This window comes from Molothrus ater, chromosome 26 (genome assembly GCF_012460135.2).
Source record: "Molothrus ater isolate BHLD 08-10-18 breed brown headed cowbird chromosome 26, BPBGC_Mater_1.1, whole genome shotgun sequence".
Classification (NCBI taxonomy): Eukaryota; Metazoa; Chordata; class Aves; order Passeriformes; family Icteridae; genus Molothrus; species Molothrus ater.
This window is the reverse complement of record NC_050503.2, coordinates 5,067,593-5,079,831: the sequence shown is the minus strand read 5'-3', so window position 1 is coordinate 5,079,831 and position 12,239 is coordinate 5,067,593. Positions and strand designations below refer to the sequence as shown.

Sequence of the window (12,239 nt, the reverse complement as noted above, 5' to 3'; positions counted from 1 at the left end):
TCTCCTCTCGCCTTGGAGGACTTTGGCTGCTCTTTGTTTCTCCATCAGGAGAAATCGGCGCGAGGCAGAACCGCAGCTCCTGGGCATCTCCTGCCTTCCAGCTCCTGGGGAAAGGAAGATTCGGGAGGGCAGGGGTGGGGCTGGCAGTGGGGACACTGGGTGGGCCTGCCTGACCTCAAGAACAAGAAACTCCCTCCAAAGTCTCTCTCCCTCTCTTTTTCTTCCAGAAAGGGAACTCCAGGACGGGTCCTTGGCACCGGGGCGCTGCTGCCAAAATCCATCCTCCTCCTCCTCCTCCTCCTCCTCCTCCTCGTCCTCCTCCTCCTGCGAGGGCAGCAGGGAGCCTGCAGCTGGACAGAGCTCTCGGGGGACTGCTGGAAGTGGGGCCAGCATGGGGGATTGGTGGCTGGCCAGGCTCCTGCTGGGCTGCTCGGCCGTGCTGGCCGCGGCACAGTACGAGGGGGACTTGCAGACAGACAGATTCACAGCCTACGAGGAGAGGCCCCCGAGCAGAGTGAGGAGAAGGGGCCAGGACTCGCTGCGAGGGTGAGTTGGAGTTTGGTGGCTCTTTGGCAAAGCGGGTTTTGGGTGGCTGGCAGAGCTGGGCTGGCAGGGTCGCCGTCCCCTGAGCTCGGGAAGGAGCAGCTGGGTCTGGGAGGATCCCATGGGAGCAGTGCTGGGCACTGAGCTCCTTTTGGGGTCACTGAGCTCCTTTTGGGGTAACTGAGCTCCTTTTGGGGGTCACTGAGCTCCTTTTGGGGTCACTGAGCTCCTTTTGGGGTAACTGAGCTCGTTTTGGGGGTCACTGAGCTCCTTTTGGGGTAACTGAGCTCCTTTTGGGGTCACTGAGCTCCTTTTGGGGGTCACTGAGCTCCTTTTGGGATCACTGAGCTCCTTTTGGGGGTAACTGAGCTCCTTTTGGGGTCACTGAGCTCCTTTTGGGGGTCACTGAGCTCCTTTTGGGGGTCACTGAGCTCCTTTTGGGGCAACTGAGCTCCTTTTGGGGTAACTGAGCTCCTTTTGGGGGTCACTGAGCTCCTTTTGGGATCACTGAGCTCCTTTTGGGGTAACTGAGCTGCTTTTGGAGTAACCGAGCTCCTTTTGGGGTCACTGAGCTCCTTTTGGGGGTCACTGAGCTCCTTTTGGGGTCACTGAGCTCCTTTTGGGGTAACCGAGCTCCTTTTGGGGTCACTGAGCTCCTTTGGGGGTAACTGAGCTCCTTTTGGGATCACTGAGCTCCTTTTGGGGTAACCGAGCTCCTTTTGGGGGTCACTGAGCTCCTTTTGGGATCACTGAGCTCCTTTTGGGGGTCACTGAGCTCCTTTTGGGGTAACTGAGCTCCTTTTGGGGTAACTGAGCTACTTTTGGGATCACTGAGCTCCTTTTGGGGGTCACTGAGCTCCTTTTGGGATCACTGAGCTCCTTTTGGGGTCACTGAGCTCCTTTGGGGGTCACTGAGCTCCTTTTGGGGTAACTGAGCTCCTTTTGGGATCACTGAGCTCCTTTTGGGATCACTGAGCTCCTTTTGGGGTAACCGAGCTCCTTTTGGGGGTCACTGAGCTCCTTTTGGGATCACTGAGCTCCTTTTGGGGTAACTGAGCTCCTTTTGGGGGTCACTAAGCTCCTTTTGGGGTCAGTGAGCTCCTTTTGGGGGTCACGGAGCTCCTTTTGGGGTAACTGAGCTCCTTTTGGGGTCACTGAGCTCCTTTTGGGGGTCACTGAGCTCCTTTTGGGGGTAACTGAGCTCCTTTTGGGGTAACTGAGCTCCTTTGGGGGTCACTGAGCTCCTTTTGTGGTAACTGAGCTCCTTTTGGGGTCACTGAGCTTCTTTTGGGGTAACTGAGCTCGTTTTGGGGTCAGTGAGCTCCTTTTGGGGTCACTGAGCTCCTTTTGGGGGTCACTGAGCTCCTTTTGGGGTCACTGAGCTCCTTTGGGGGTAACTGAGCTCCTTTTGGGGGTCACTGAGCTCCTTTTGGGGTCACTGATCTCCTTTTGGGGTAACTGAGCTCCTTTTGGGGTCACTGAGCTCCTTTTGGGGGTAACTGAGCTCCTTTTGGGGTCACTGAGCTCCTTTTGGGGTCACGGCACTCGGGGCTCACCTGCACCCACCTGGTGGGTGGGTTTGCCTTCCCTGGGAGGGTGGGCACAGAATTCCCAGGCAAGCTGGGGACATCCCATCCCTGGGAATGTCCCAGGCCAGGCTGGACGGGGCTGGGAGCACCTGGGACAGTGGGAGGTGACCCTGCCGTGGCAGGGCTGGCACTGGGTGGGATTTAGGGTCCCTTCCAAGCCGGCCCATGCCATGCCTGGCCCTGGTGGCTGTGCCTGTCCTTCCCATGTCCCTTAGGGGTGTTGTCACCTCGGGATTTGCCCCTGGGGTCCCTCTGGCTGTGCTCCACGTGCTGGGGCTGTGCTGGGAGGGTTTTGCCTCTTGGGGCAGCTCCTGCTCCCTGCCCAGTTTGAGGCCATTTCCCGCCTGAGGAGGGAGCCCAGGCCCAGCAGGAGAGCCCGGGCTGAGCTCGGCTCTGCTGCTCTAAGATGGTTCCTGCTGATCTGGGGTTATTTTAAGCTCTTTGGAGCCCATCTGGCTGCAGCTCCTGGGCAGAGTGCCCGTGGGCAGGAGCAGAGTGGGATCCAGTGTGGGGCTGGGCAGTGCCAGGGGCTGGGGAATGCTGGAATGCTGCTGGAATGGGGGCACTGCCCCAAAAAAGGGCTGGGTTTGGGCTGCAGCCGGAGCCTTTGGAGATGGAGGCATCTCCTCCTGGAATTCCAACCTTTGGGGATGGAGGCATCTCCTCCTGGAATTCCAACCTTTGGAGATGGAGGCATCTCCTCCTGGAATTCCAACCTTTGGGGATGGAGGCATCTCCTCCTGGAATTCCAACCTGTGGGGATGGAGGAATCTCCTCCTGGAATTCCAGCCTGCATGGAAAGGAATCCTTGAAACAATTCTGGGAAGTTTAGTTATGGATCAATGTTGGGAGGTTGGACTTGGTGATCTCAGAAGTTGTTTCCATGTTTAATCATTCCAGGATCTTCCCTGGCCTGGCTTTTGCTGCTTTGAGGCCTCAGGATCCTTTGCTGCTGTGGGATTTCCCTTTGGGAAAAGCAGATCAGTCCCAGTTCCAGGTTTGCTTCTCTCGGAGTGGCCAAAGGAATGAACCAAGGGGGAAATGTCAATAAAGGCTGGCTCAGCTGTTTAAATCTGGGGTTGTTCCACACCGTGGGCACGTGGGTGACCTTGACAACTGCATTTTGTGGAATTATCTCTTCCCCAAAGCCACACAGTGAACATTTAATCCCATTTATCCCTGGTGTCCATTTAGCAGCTCAGGACACCATTGCAAATATTTGCTGTGGCTTTGCCTTCCCAGCCCCTCAGCTTTCCCTTTCAGGGAGATAAAAAACCAGCTCCAGGCTGGGCTCAGCCTTCCTTGGCTCCAGGGCTTGCAGGGAGCAATTTGGAATTCCAGAGCTGGGATTAAAGCCCAGCTGAGCTGGAGATTCCCTGGGCACCACCCCGGGCACTGCCCTGGGCACTGGGGCTGCTCAAAGAGGGTCCAAAAATGTGGATGTTGGGTCTGGATGGGCATTTTATCCATGTTTTCCTTCCCCAAAAGCCTGGTGAGGGACAGACACATCCAAGGACTCCAGGGACAGTCACCAACCCTGACAAGATTTGGATTTCTCCCTTCCCTTTGGGAATTTTTCCCTTCCCTTTGGGAATTTTCCCCTTCCCTGCTGGGTTAATGGTTGGGATGATCTCTGAGGTGTTTTCCAGCCCTGATTCTCCTGGGATTTATCTTTGTCTGTGCCTCCTTTTCTCCCTCCATCTCCAAATTCTGTTGTTTTCCCAAACGGGACAAGAAACCCCAAAACCCCACCAGGAGTTCAGAGAGAAAAATGGGAACCCAGGTTTCATTTTTAGGGAGTTTTTTTTTTTAAAACTCTGGGAGATAAAAAATACCCAAACATTGGTTCGGTTTCTCTTAAATATCACCCACAAGTGGCACAAACCACTTCCTGTGGGTTTCGTAGAATCCCAGAGTGGTTTGGCTTGGAAGGACCTCAAAGATCATCCAGAATCCATCAAAACCATGGGATGGGAGGGAGGAGCTGCTCCCAGTGACTCCAGGTGCCCAACACGAGCTGTCCCTGCTGCTGTCCCTGCTCCAGGCCACTTGGAGAGGCTTTGGGAAGAGGCTCCAGCAGTCCAGGCCAGAGAGTGGGCCTGTTTCTGCTGGAATTATATTTATTTAGAGCTCGTTCCCATCCCAGCCTCCTTCGACAAAGGGAAAAGCATGAAATAAATGCAAAGCGGGGATTAAATGCAAAATAAACAAGCCTCTTATCCAGCCCTGCTTTCCCAAATAACAATTAATAAAGGCATGGGGAGCAATAAATCCCAGCCCAGGCCCGGCTTTAATCCGGCCTTAAACCCATTAAAGGAGAGACAATTTCAAATGAGCCTCTCCTGAAGGGCCCAGCCCTGACAAATCCCGTTCTGAGGCAGGCCTGGGATGGGATTATTGCTTTATTATTGCTTTAATGAACTCTTGGGCAGTTTCCAGGGGTTTGTGTGGAACAAAGGGGAGCAGGACTGGGCTGGCACTGCCATTTCCACTCTGCAAGGAGGGGCAAAGGCCTGGCTTTAACCACAGCTCGTTAGGTCGAGCCCATTAATTACCAGCTGGGCCCTGCAAGTGAGAAGATGGGTGGGGAGAGGTGTTGGGAGAGGAGCTTGTGGCACCCCTGCCCTGAGGGCAGCACTCAGAGGGGCCAAATTGATTGTGGGGAAAAGGGAACGGGAGCAGCTTCCAGCTGATTTCTGACACCTCCTCATTTTCCACTGAGGGGTGGACAGGGAAATGCTGGAGCTGCAGAACAGGAGCTCAGGGGTTCTCCAAAACCTCCCTGAGCTTGGATTTTCCATTGGGGGATGGACAGGGAAATGCTGGAGATGCAGAACAGGAGCTCAGGGATGCAGGGAGGTTCTCCAAAACCTCCCTGAGCTTGGATTTTCCACTGAGGGATGGACAGGGAAATGCTGGAGCTGCAGAACAGGAGCTCAGGGGTTCTCCAAACCCCCCTGAGCTTGGATGCAAAGGAGAGGGAAATCCAAGGGCTGGGATTTGGGGCCTAGGGGACACAATGGGGCCTGGAGCTGACTCTGGGGTGATGCTGAAGGTCAGGGATGGAGCTCCAGCACCTCTGAGTGTCCTCAGAGAGGGGCACAGGGGATTCCCAGCAGGATTTTCACCCGGGTCCATCCCTGGCCCTGCAGTTCCACCCGAATTTTAGGAATGAGAAGGTTTCAAAGCCACGTGGAGGTGGCGCCTGGGGACGTGCTGGTGACCGTGGTGGTGGCACTGGCTGAGCACCTCAGAGTCTTTTCCAGCCTCAACAATTCTGTGGTTCTCTGAACCGAGGTGCTCCTAAGAGGCACCAGAAGCTGAATTTTCCCAGTTTTTACCTCAGTCCTGGGTTTCAGGCAGCCAGAGCCCCTCGCTGGGGGGGGGGAGCTGGGAAAGAGCGGCGATTAAAACCCTTCAAAAACCAAATGAGCAGAAAGAGCCCCAGATTTCCCTCAGGAAAGGTGCAGCTGGAGTTCTGCCCCTGTGATCCAGGCACCTCTGGAGCACATTCCTGCTTCCAGCTCCACGTCCCAGCCTCGCTCCCCGTGCCAGGGCTGGGATACTACGAACAACACCAGGAACGACGTGAAGGCGGCACTTGGAAACCTCTGACTCGAGACTTTTGTTCCTCAGTTTTCCTCTGGGTCCTGATTTATGTTGTGAAATGGTTGATCTTGGCCTCCTGGCCGTGGCTGGGCTCTCTTGTTTTTGGCAGGGATCGTGAGGGAGAATATTGGAATGGCAAAGGAATATCTGGCGGAGGAGCCAGAGGTTGTATTGGTTTTGTCTGGAAGTTTTAAGGGCTGTATTTGAAGTTTTGATTTATTTCAGAATTTAAGGAGGGAGAGAAAAAAAAAATAAAATGGAAGAGTTGGTAGTGCTGCATTCCAAATGAAAGTGTGAAGTAGTTCCTGGAAATCTGTTGGATTTTTAGTTCTTTTTTCAAAGGAAAAGGTTCCTTGCTGGTCTGTAGGGGTTGAATTAAATGTGCACCAAGAAGGGAGATTTTCCTACCATCACCCAGAGGAGATGTGGGAAGAACCCAATAAAGGGAAAAAATCCTCTTATGGACAAAGCAAAGGTGTTTAACAAAATTTTAATAGATCCCCCTCCCTTGCTGAAAAAACATAAAATAGAAAATGATCAGGATTATTGGGCTTGAACCCAGAGCAGCTGCAACCCAACCCCTGCACAGCCTTTGCAAGACTTTCCTTCTGTTTTCCTTCATTCCTTTGATGAAACCGAATAAGAATAATTAAAACTATTAATTCCATCTCCCAGAGGTGAGGCCCTGGAGCAGAATTCCCAGAGCAGCTGTGGCTGCTCCATCCCTGGAAGGGTCCAAGGCTGGCTTGGAGCAGCCTGGGACAGTGGGAGGTGTCCCTGCCCATGGAAGGGCTGGATTTGGATGGGGTTTCAGGTCCTTCCAGCCCAAACCAGTCTGGGATTTTATGATCCCGTGTTTCTACATGCTGAGTTTGGAATATTTCTGCGCTGGCAGTGTCACCCATCCAAATTTCTGTTGGAAGTTCTGAGCTTTGTGGCTTTTCCTTGTGGTACAGACATTTAGCACCTCTCACCTCTTAACACCAGCTCTTAGGACAAAAAAATAATTGGAATTGTTGGGACTTGAACCCATTCCTAAAAGTCCTCAGGAGCTGCTTTGGAGAAGCAGGGATGGGTTCCAGCTGGGAGGAATTTCAGAACCCCCTTTGCAGTACCTTGTCATTGTCACATTGAACAGGGGCAGGTCTGACTTTCCCAGGGGGAATTCTGGAATTCTTCCATTGCAAATTCCTCATCAAACACAGCCAGGCCTGGGGCAGTGAGCAGAGGACTCCTCAGAGTGGGGATTCTCTGAAATCAACCCCGTCAGCATTTCCTGGCCAGCGCAGGAGGGGGGACACAAACCCACCCGGGACCCCAAAGCTTTGTTTGGGATCTGCTCCCACGCCCTGACACAATCCCAGATCCCTCGGGGTGGCAAGGGAGCGGCTTTCCCAAACCCACCCTGGCATTTGGCAGCAGAGATTGTCCCCCTGCGATCCCAGCGGGGCCAGGGGGGCTCCAGAGCTGTCCCCAGCCATTGTCAGAGCTGATCCCAAGGGCGCAGCAAAAATCCGGGCGCGGAGCAAAACCAGAGCAAAGCCTGAATTGGAGGAAAAGTGTCCAGATTGGAGAGGTGGGATCATTGTCCCCGGAAAACCACAGGCTGAAGTCATCCGCATTCATTCTGTTCGCGTCCCACAATGAGAAACAGGCTGCAGGGGAGGGGGTCACAAATAATCCCAAAAAGAACCTTCCCCATCTCTTCCTGAAAGAAGCTTTTCCATGGATAGCAGACATCCCTTCTTTTGGTGCTGAAAATCCTCATTAACCTGGTTATAGGTAAATTTTCACTGCTGAAGCAAAAGGTGGCTCTGGAAGGTTGGGAAAACCTGGAGTCAATGGGAATTTATTAAAAAAGGTGAACAAGTTGGGAATTGGCTCATGGGGCTCCCATCCAGCATTTCCCAGCCCAGGGCTCTGTTCCAGTGGGTTTTTCCTCTTTTTTCCTCTTTTTTTTCTTCCCTTCTTTCCCTATTTTTTCCCTCTCCTTTTCCTCTTTTTCCTCCTCTTTTTTCTTCTTTTTTTCCTCTCTCTTTCCTCTTTTTTTCCTCTTTTTCCCTATTTTTCTTGTTTCCTCTCCTTTTCGTCCTTTTTCCTCCTTCTTTCTCTCTTTTTCCTCTTTTTCTTTTTTTCCTTCTTTTCCCTCTTTTTCCTCTTTTATTCATATATTTTCCTCTTTTTCCCTCCTTTTTCCCCCGTTTTCCCTCTTTTTTGCCTCTTTTCCCCCCTCCCCACTGAAATTCCTGCTGCTCCCTCCCTGTTTATCGCTAATCCCATCGTTTGTTTAAGGGGCACAAAGGCGATGCCGAGTTTGTTTTCCCTCCGTCCTTCCTTCTTTGGGTCACATTCACCTCATTTGCATAATTCTCATTAGCTAATGAGCCCTTTTAGAGGCACAGAAGGTGAGAAGGGACTGATCCAGCCATGGAAAAACGCTCCAGGGCTTCGACAGCTCTGGGAGAAACCCCAAGGAAGCAGAGCTGAGAGGAGGGGCAAAAAACCTCTGGATTTAAAAAAAATTATTTAAAATTTAATTTTAATTTTTTTTTTTTTTTTAATTATGTCCTTATCCCTGGAAGTGTCCAAGGCCAGGTTGGACGGGCTTGGAGAGGCCTGGTCCCTGTCCCTGGCAGGGCTGCAATTCCACGCCTTGTAAGGTCCTTCCATCCCAAACCATTCTGTAATTCCACGATTTTGAGACGTCCCTTTTATCCTGACCTTTCTGATGGAACTGAGGGATCCCAGCTCGTGTTTCCCTGCTGATAACTCTAATTTCATCCCTGATTTGCTGAAGATGGTATTTTCTTTTTCCCCTTACAAACCAGCGTTGTCCTTCTGGAGTTTTTGCTTTGGAATCTCATTCCCTTCTCCCCCCTGGGTCATTGCTGGGACATCATTGATCCCAGAGTGGATTCTCCCCATGGTTTATTTTGAAACTCTGCTAATTTTTAGCAGATGCTCAGCAAGGTTCACTTTGGGAGGAACAATTGGCATCCTTGAGTTTCAGCCTCCATCTCCCAGCATCCCTGCATGAAATCCTGGGATGAATCCCTTTGGGAAAGAGGTGGTGTCTGCCCCCTAATTAAAAATACTCCACTTTATCCATCCCATTGAGCTCCCTTCTCTCTCAGTCCCTGGCACTGATGCCTCATTCCTCCTCCTCCACTGATTTTGACCAAAACCTCCCAAAATTACAAACAGGAGGGATTACAAATGGAGTTGGGAGGGAAATGTCCCACAGGGAGCTCTTCCCTGCTGTCCTGCAGAGCCTGGATTTATCCAAAGCCACTGAAACAGAGGGAAAAACCCCAAACTGTGTTTGATTTTCAGCCCGAACGTCTGCGGCTCGAGGTTCCACTCCTACTGCTGTCCTGGCTGGAAAACTCTGCCTGGAGGGAACCAGTGCATTGTCCGTGAGTATCCCCCTGTCCCTGCCTCCCCTGGTCCAGCTGATCCAGCTGATTTCCCTGCTCCCAGCCCCTGGGAATCCACAGCTCTGCCAATCCCGGTTAAACCCGGCTGGTCCCAACTGGTCCCAGTGACTGAACTCAGCCTTTCATCCTCTCAGGTGTCACCGTGTCCCCTGGCAGTGCCTGCTTTGGGACAGGAGGCATTAATTATTAACGGGATTAATGATTCCATTAATTGATGGGGACATTGCAAACCTGGTGCCACCAGAGGTGTTTGTTCCCCAGCGGGAATTTGCGTTTTAAGGGGCCACGGGAGGGTGATTGAGATAAATCTCATTTAGACTGGGAGTTGGGAGGATGATTGAGATAAATCTCACCTGGATTGGGAGTTGGGAGGATGATTGAGATAAATCTCACCTGGATTGGGAGTTTTCCTTCCTGTTGGGGCTGGAGAAGCCGTGAATTGGATGATGTCCTGCATTTCTGTGGGATAAAGATGGGATGGAATGGGATTGGATTTCATTTCATTTCCCACTGCTGCTGTGCCCACGGAGGTGCTCCAGATTCCTCTCCTGAGGGATGATCCCAAGGGCAGAACCAACTCTGGGAATTGCCGAGGTGTGATCCCAGTGTCCTTGTGTGCCTCCAGCAATCTGCAGGAATTCCTGTGGGGATGGATTCTGCTCCCGGCCCAACATGTGCACCTGCTCCAATGGACAGCTCTCCCCCAACTGTGGCTCAGCTGGAGGTGAGGGAATTCTGCTGCTGGTCCCGGGGCCTCCCTGCTCTCCCAGAAGGGAAAGGAACCCAATCCCTGCAGCCCCATCCTGAACTGGGCAGAGCCCGCCCGATATTCCATGTTTCACAACGTACTCTGTGCTTTGGGGCGCTTACCCCGGGGGTTTTCCCTGCAGAAATAAATGGGATTTTGGAGCCTTTTGAGGCCTCAGCTGGAGAGAGACATCCCAAGGGTTAATTTTCCACCCGTGCCCAGCTGCAGAGATAAAGAGACCCCTCAAAGCCGCAGCCAGGGGGTGTTTGGGAGAAGGAAATTTCTGGGATCTGCTCTTCCCAAGGGCCACACTGTGCTCCGGATCCCCGGGAAGGTGGTGCTGGAGCCACCAAACTGCGGGAGCCAGGGTCCATGTGGGAGCAATCAGGGAGGAATTCCAGGAATGCCGAGAGCCCTGCATCCATCTGGGCACGGCCCTGGCATTCCCGGGAGAGGGGGGGGCTCCTCCGATCTGCAATTCGCTGTTGGGGGCTGGATTTCTGTGCAAGAACAGACAAATTGTGCATTCCAGAGGCAAGGAAAGCCACCCTGTCTCCTCTGGAATAACAAAGAGCAGCCTTTCCTGCTTGGTTTCCTACTCCAGGGAGTAAGGATGGTTTAGGAGTGCTCCGAAGGGGCTGTTTAGGTGGAGTAGTGAGTGAGTGGAGACAAAAACCCCACAGCTGATCCCTGGCAGAGCCACTGATCCCTTCCAATAATTTGTAGGACTAATCCAGTCCTGGGAAAAGTTAATGAGGACGTGCTGTCATTCCTCCTTTTTCTGTCATTCCTCCTTTTTCTGTCATTCCTCCTTTTTCTGTCATCCTCCTTTTCCTGTCATTCCTCCTTTTCCTACAACTTTGGCCTCTGCTACCCTGGCAAATCCTGACAAAGCCTTGAAATTCCTGGTTGGAAGATGTTCTTCTGCATTCCAGATCCTCAGGGGCTTCCAGGCTTGGAAAATGTGAGGTTGGACAGGGCTTGGGGCAGCCTGGGGCAGTGGAAGGTCCCTGCCTGTGGAAGGGGTGGAATGGGATGAGCTTTAAGGGCCCCTCCAGCCCAAACCTGTCTGGGATTCCCTGCTAAATCAGGAGCTGATGGGACCTCAGGGATTTTGGGATCATGGCAGGAGTCAGAAATGGGGTCTGGAAGGGTGTTTGCCAATTGGTTGGAAATTCCTGGGTGAGGATCAGGGCTTTTCCTGTGCCCAAGCCCTGAATCCCCAAATTCCTGAGCTCCCTGGGGTGTGGGGCTTGGGATGTGCCAGGAGCAGCCCTGCCATGGGCACAGCTCTGACACCCAGCCCCTCCCCAGGGCTGCCGGGGTGAGCTCAGGGCTGTAGGGAAGAGTTTCCCAGACTGGAGCCTTTTCCCAGTTGGAGCAGCCCTGGTCCAGGCAAGGCTTTGAAGCCCGGAGCTCCATTTCCTGCAGGATTAAACTCCCATCTAAATTTGGGCTGATCCCTGGCTGTGGAGCAGGAGGAAGATGAGCAGACATGGGGATGGATCCAGCCCAGCCCCAGATCCCATGTCCAGCCCTTGTGCTGAGCTCCTGGAGCTCTGAGATTGCCCAGCCCTCCCCGCTCCCAGCATTCCCAAAAATCAGAATTCTCCCACTTGGACACTCGTGAGTCCTGCTGCTCCTGGGCAGGGGCTTGGCCCCAGCTCTTCCCAGCCTGGAATTGGTGTTGGAGGAGCCTCCATGCCATAAATCCACCCCTGGAGCTGCCAGATCCCAGCCCCTCCTCCCCCTGGCAGCCAGAGCTGTGGGGTTTTTGTGAGAAATCCACTTTTCACGTGATTTGTGGGGGTTTTTGTGTGAAATCCACTTTTCACATGATTTGTGGGGTTTTTGTGTGAAATCCACTTTTCACGTGATTTGCTCCAACCTCAGGCCCTTGCAGTTGGAGTGGTCACACCTTCCAGAGGAGGAATGTGTTGTTCCAGGCATTCCAGAGAGAAAGCTGTGTTTGTAACTCGCTGCTGAGCCCCAAAAATCCCTCTTTGGGCTGCTTAAATCCCAGATTCCTTCTCCATGCAGTGAGGAAACAGTTAAAGCCAACGCTTGGTGTCCACAGCAAGGATAAAACTTCCCAATTTATTTATTGCTATTGTTTTCCTGCAGTGCCTCAGTCACATCCAGTGGGTCATAATCCTGTGGGAAAGCTCAGCTCTCACATGGAAGAATGGAGGATTCGTGCTTTTCTTTCCAAATTCCTTTAAAAAAAAAACTCTCCCAGTAACTGGATCTTGTCAAGGAGGCCACGTTCTGTTTGCAAAAGGAGGAGAAATATCTTAAAGTTGACCATTTTCC

At 52.6% G+C, this 12,239-nt stretch overlaps 1 protein-coding gene across 1 annotated transcript in view; it reads left to right on the top strand.

The window, feature by feature from the left end:
- Nucleotides 1–391: 391 nt before the first annotated feature.
- Nucleotides 392–12,239, top strand: part of LOC118696973 (fibrillin-2) — a 73,422-nt gene continuing 61,574 nt past the window's right edge. The window contains exons 1-3 of the mRNA XM_036399393.2: nt 392–546; nt 9,075–9,157; nt 9,804–9,902. Of these exons, the coding sequence (XP_036255286.1) occupies nt 392–546; nt 9,075–9,157; nt 9,804–9,902 (337 nt within the window). The remainder of the gene's footprint in view (nt 547–9,074; nt 9,158–9,803; nt 9,903–12,239) is intronic.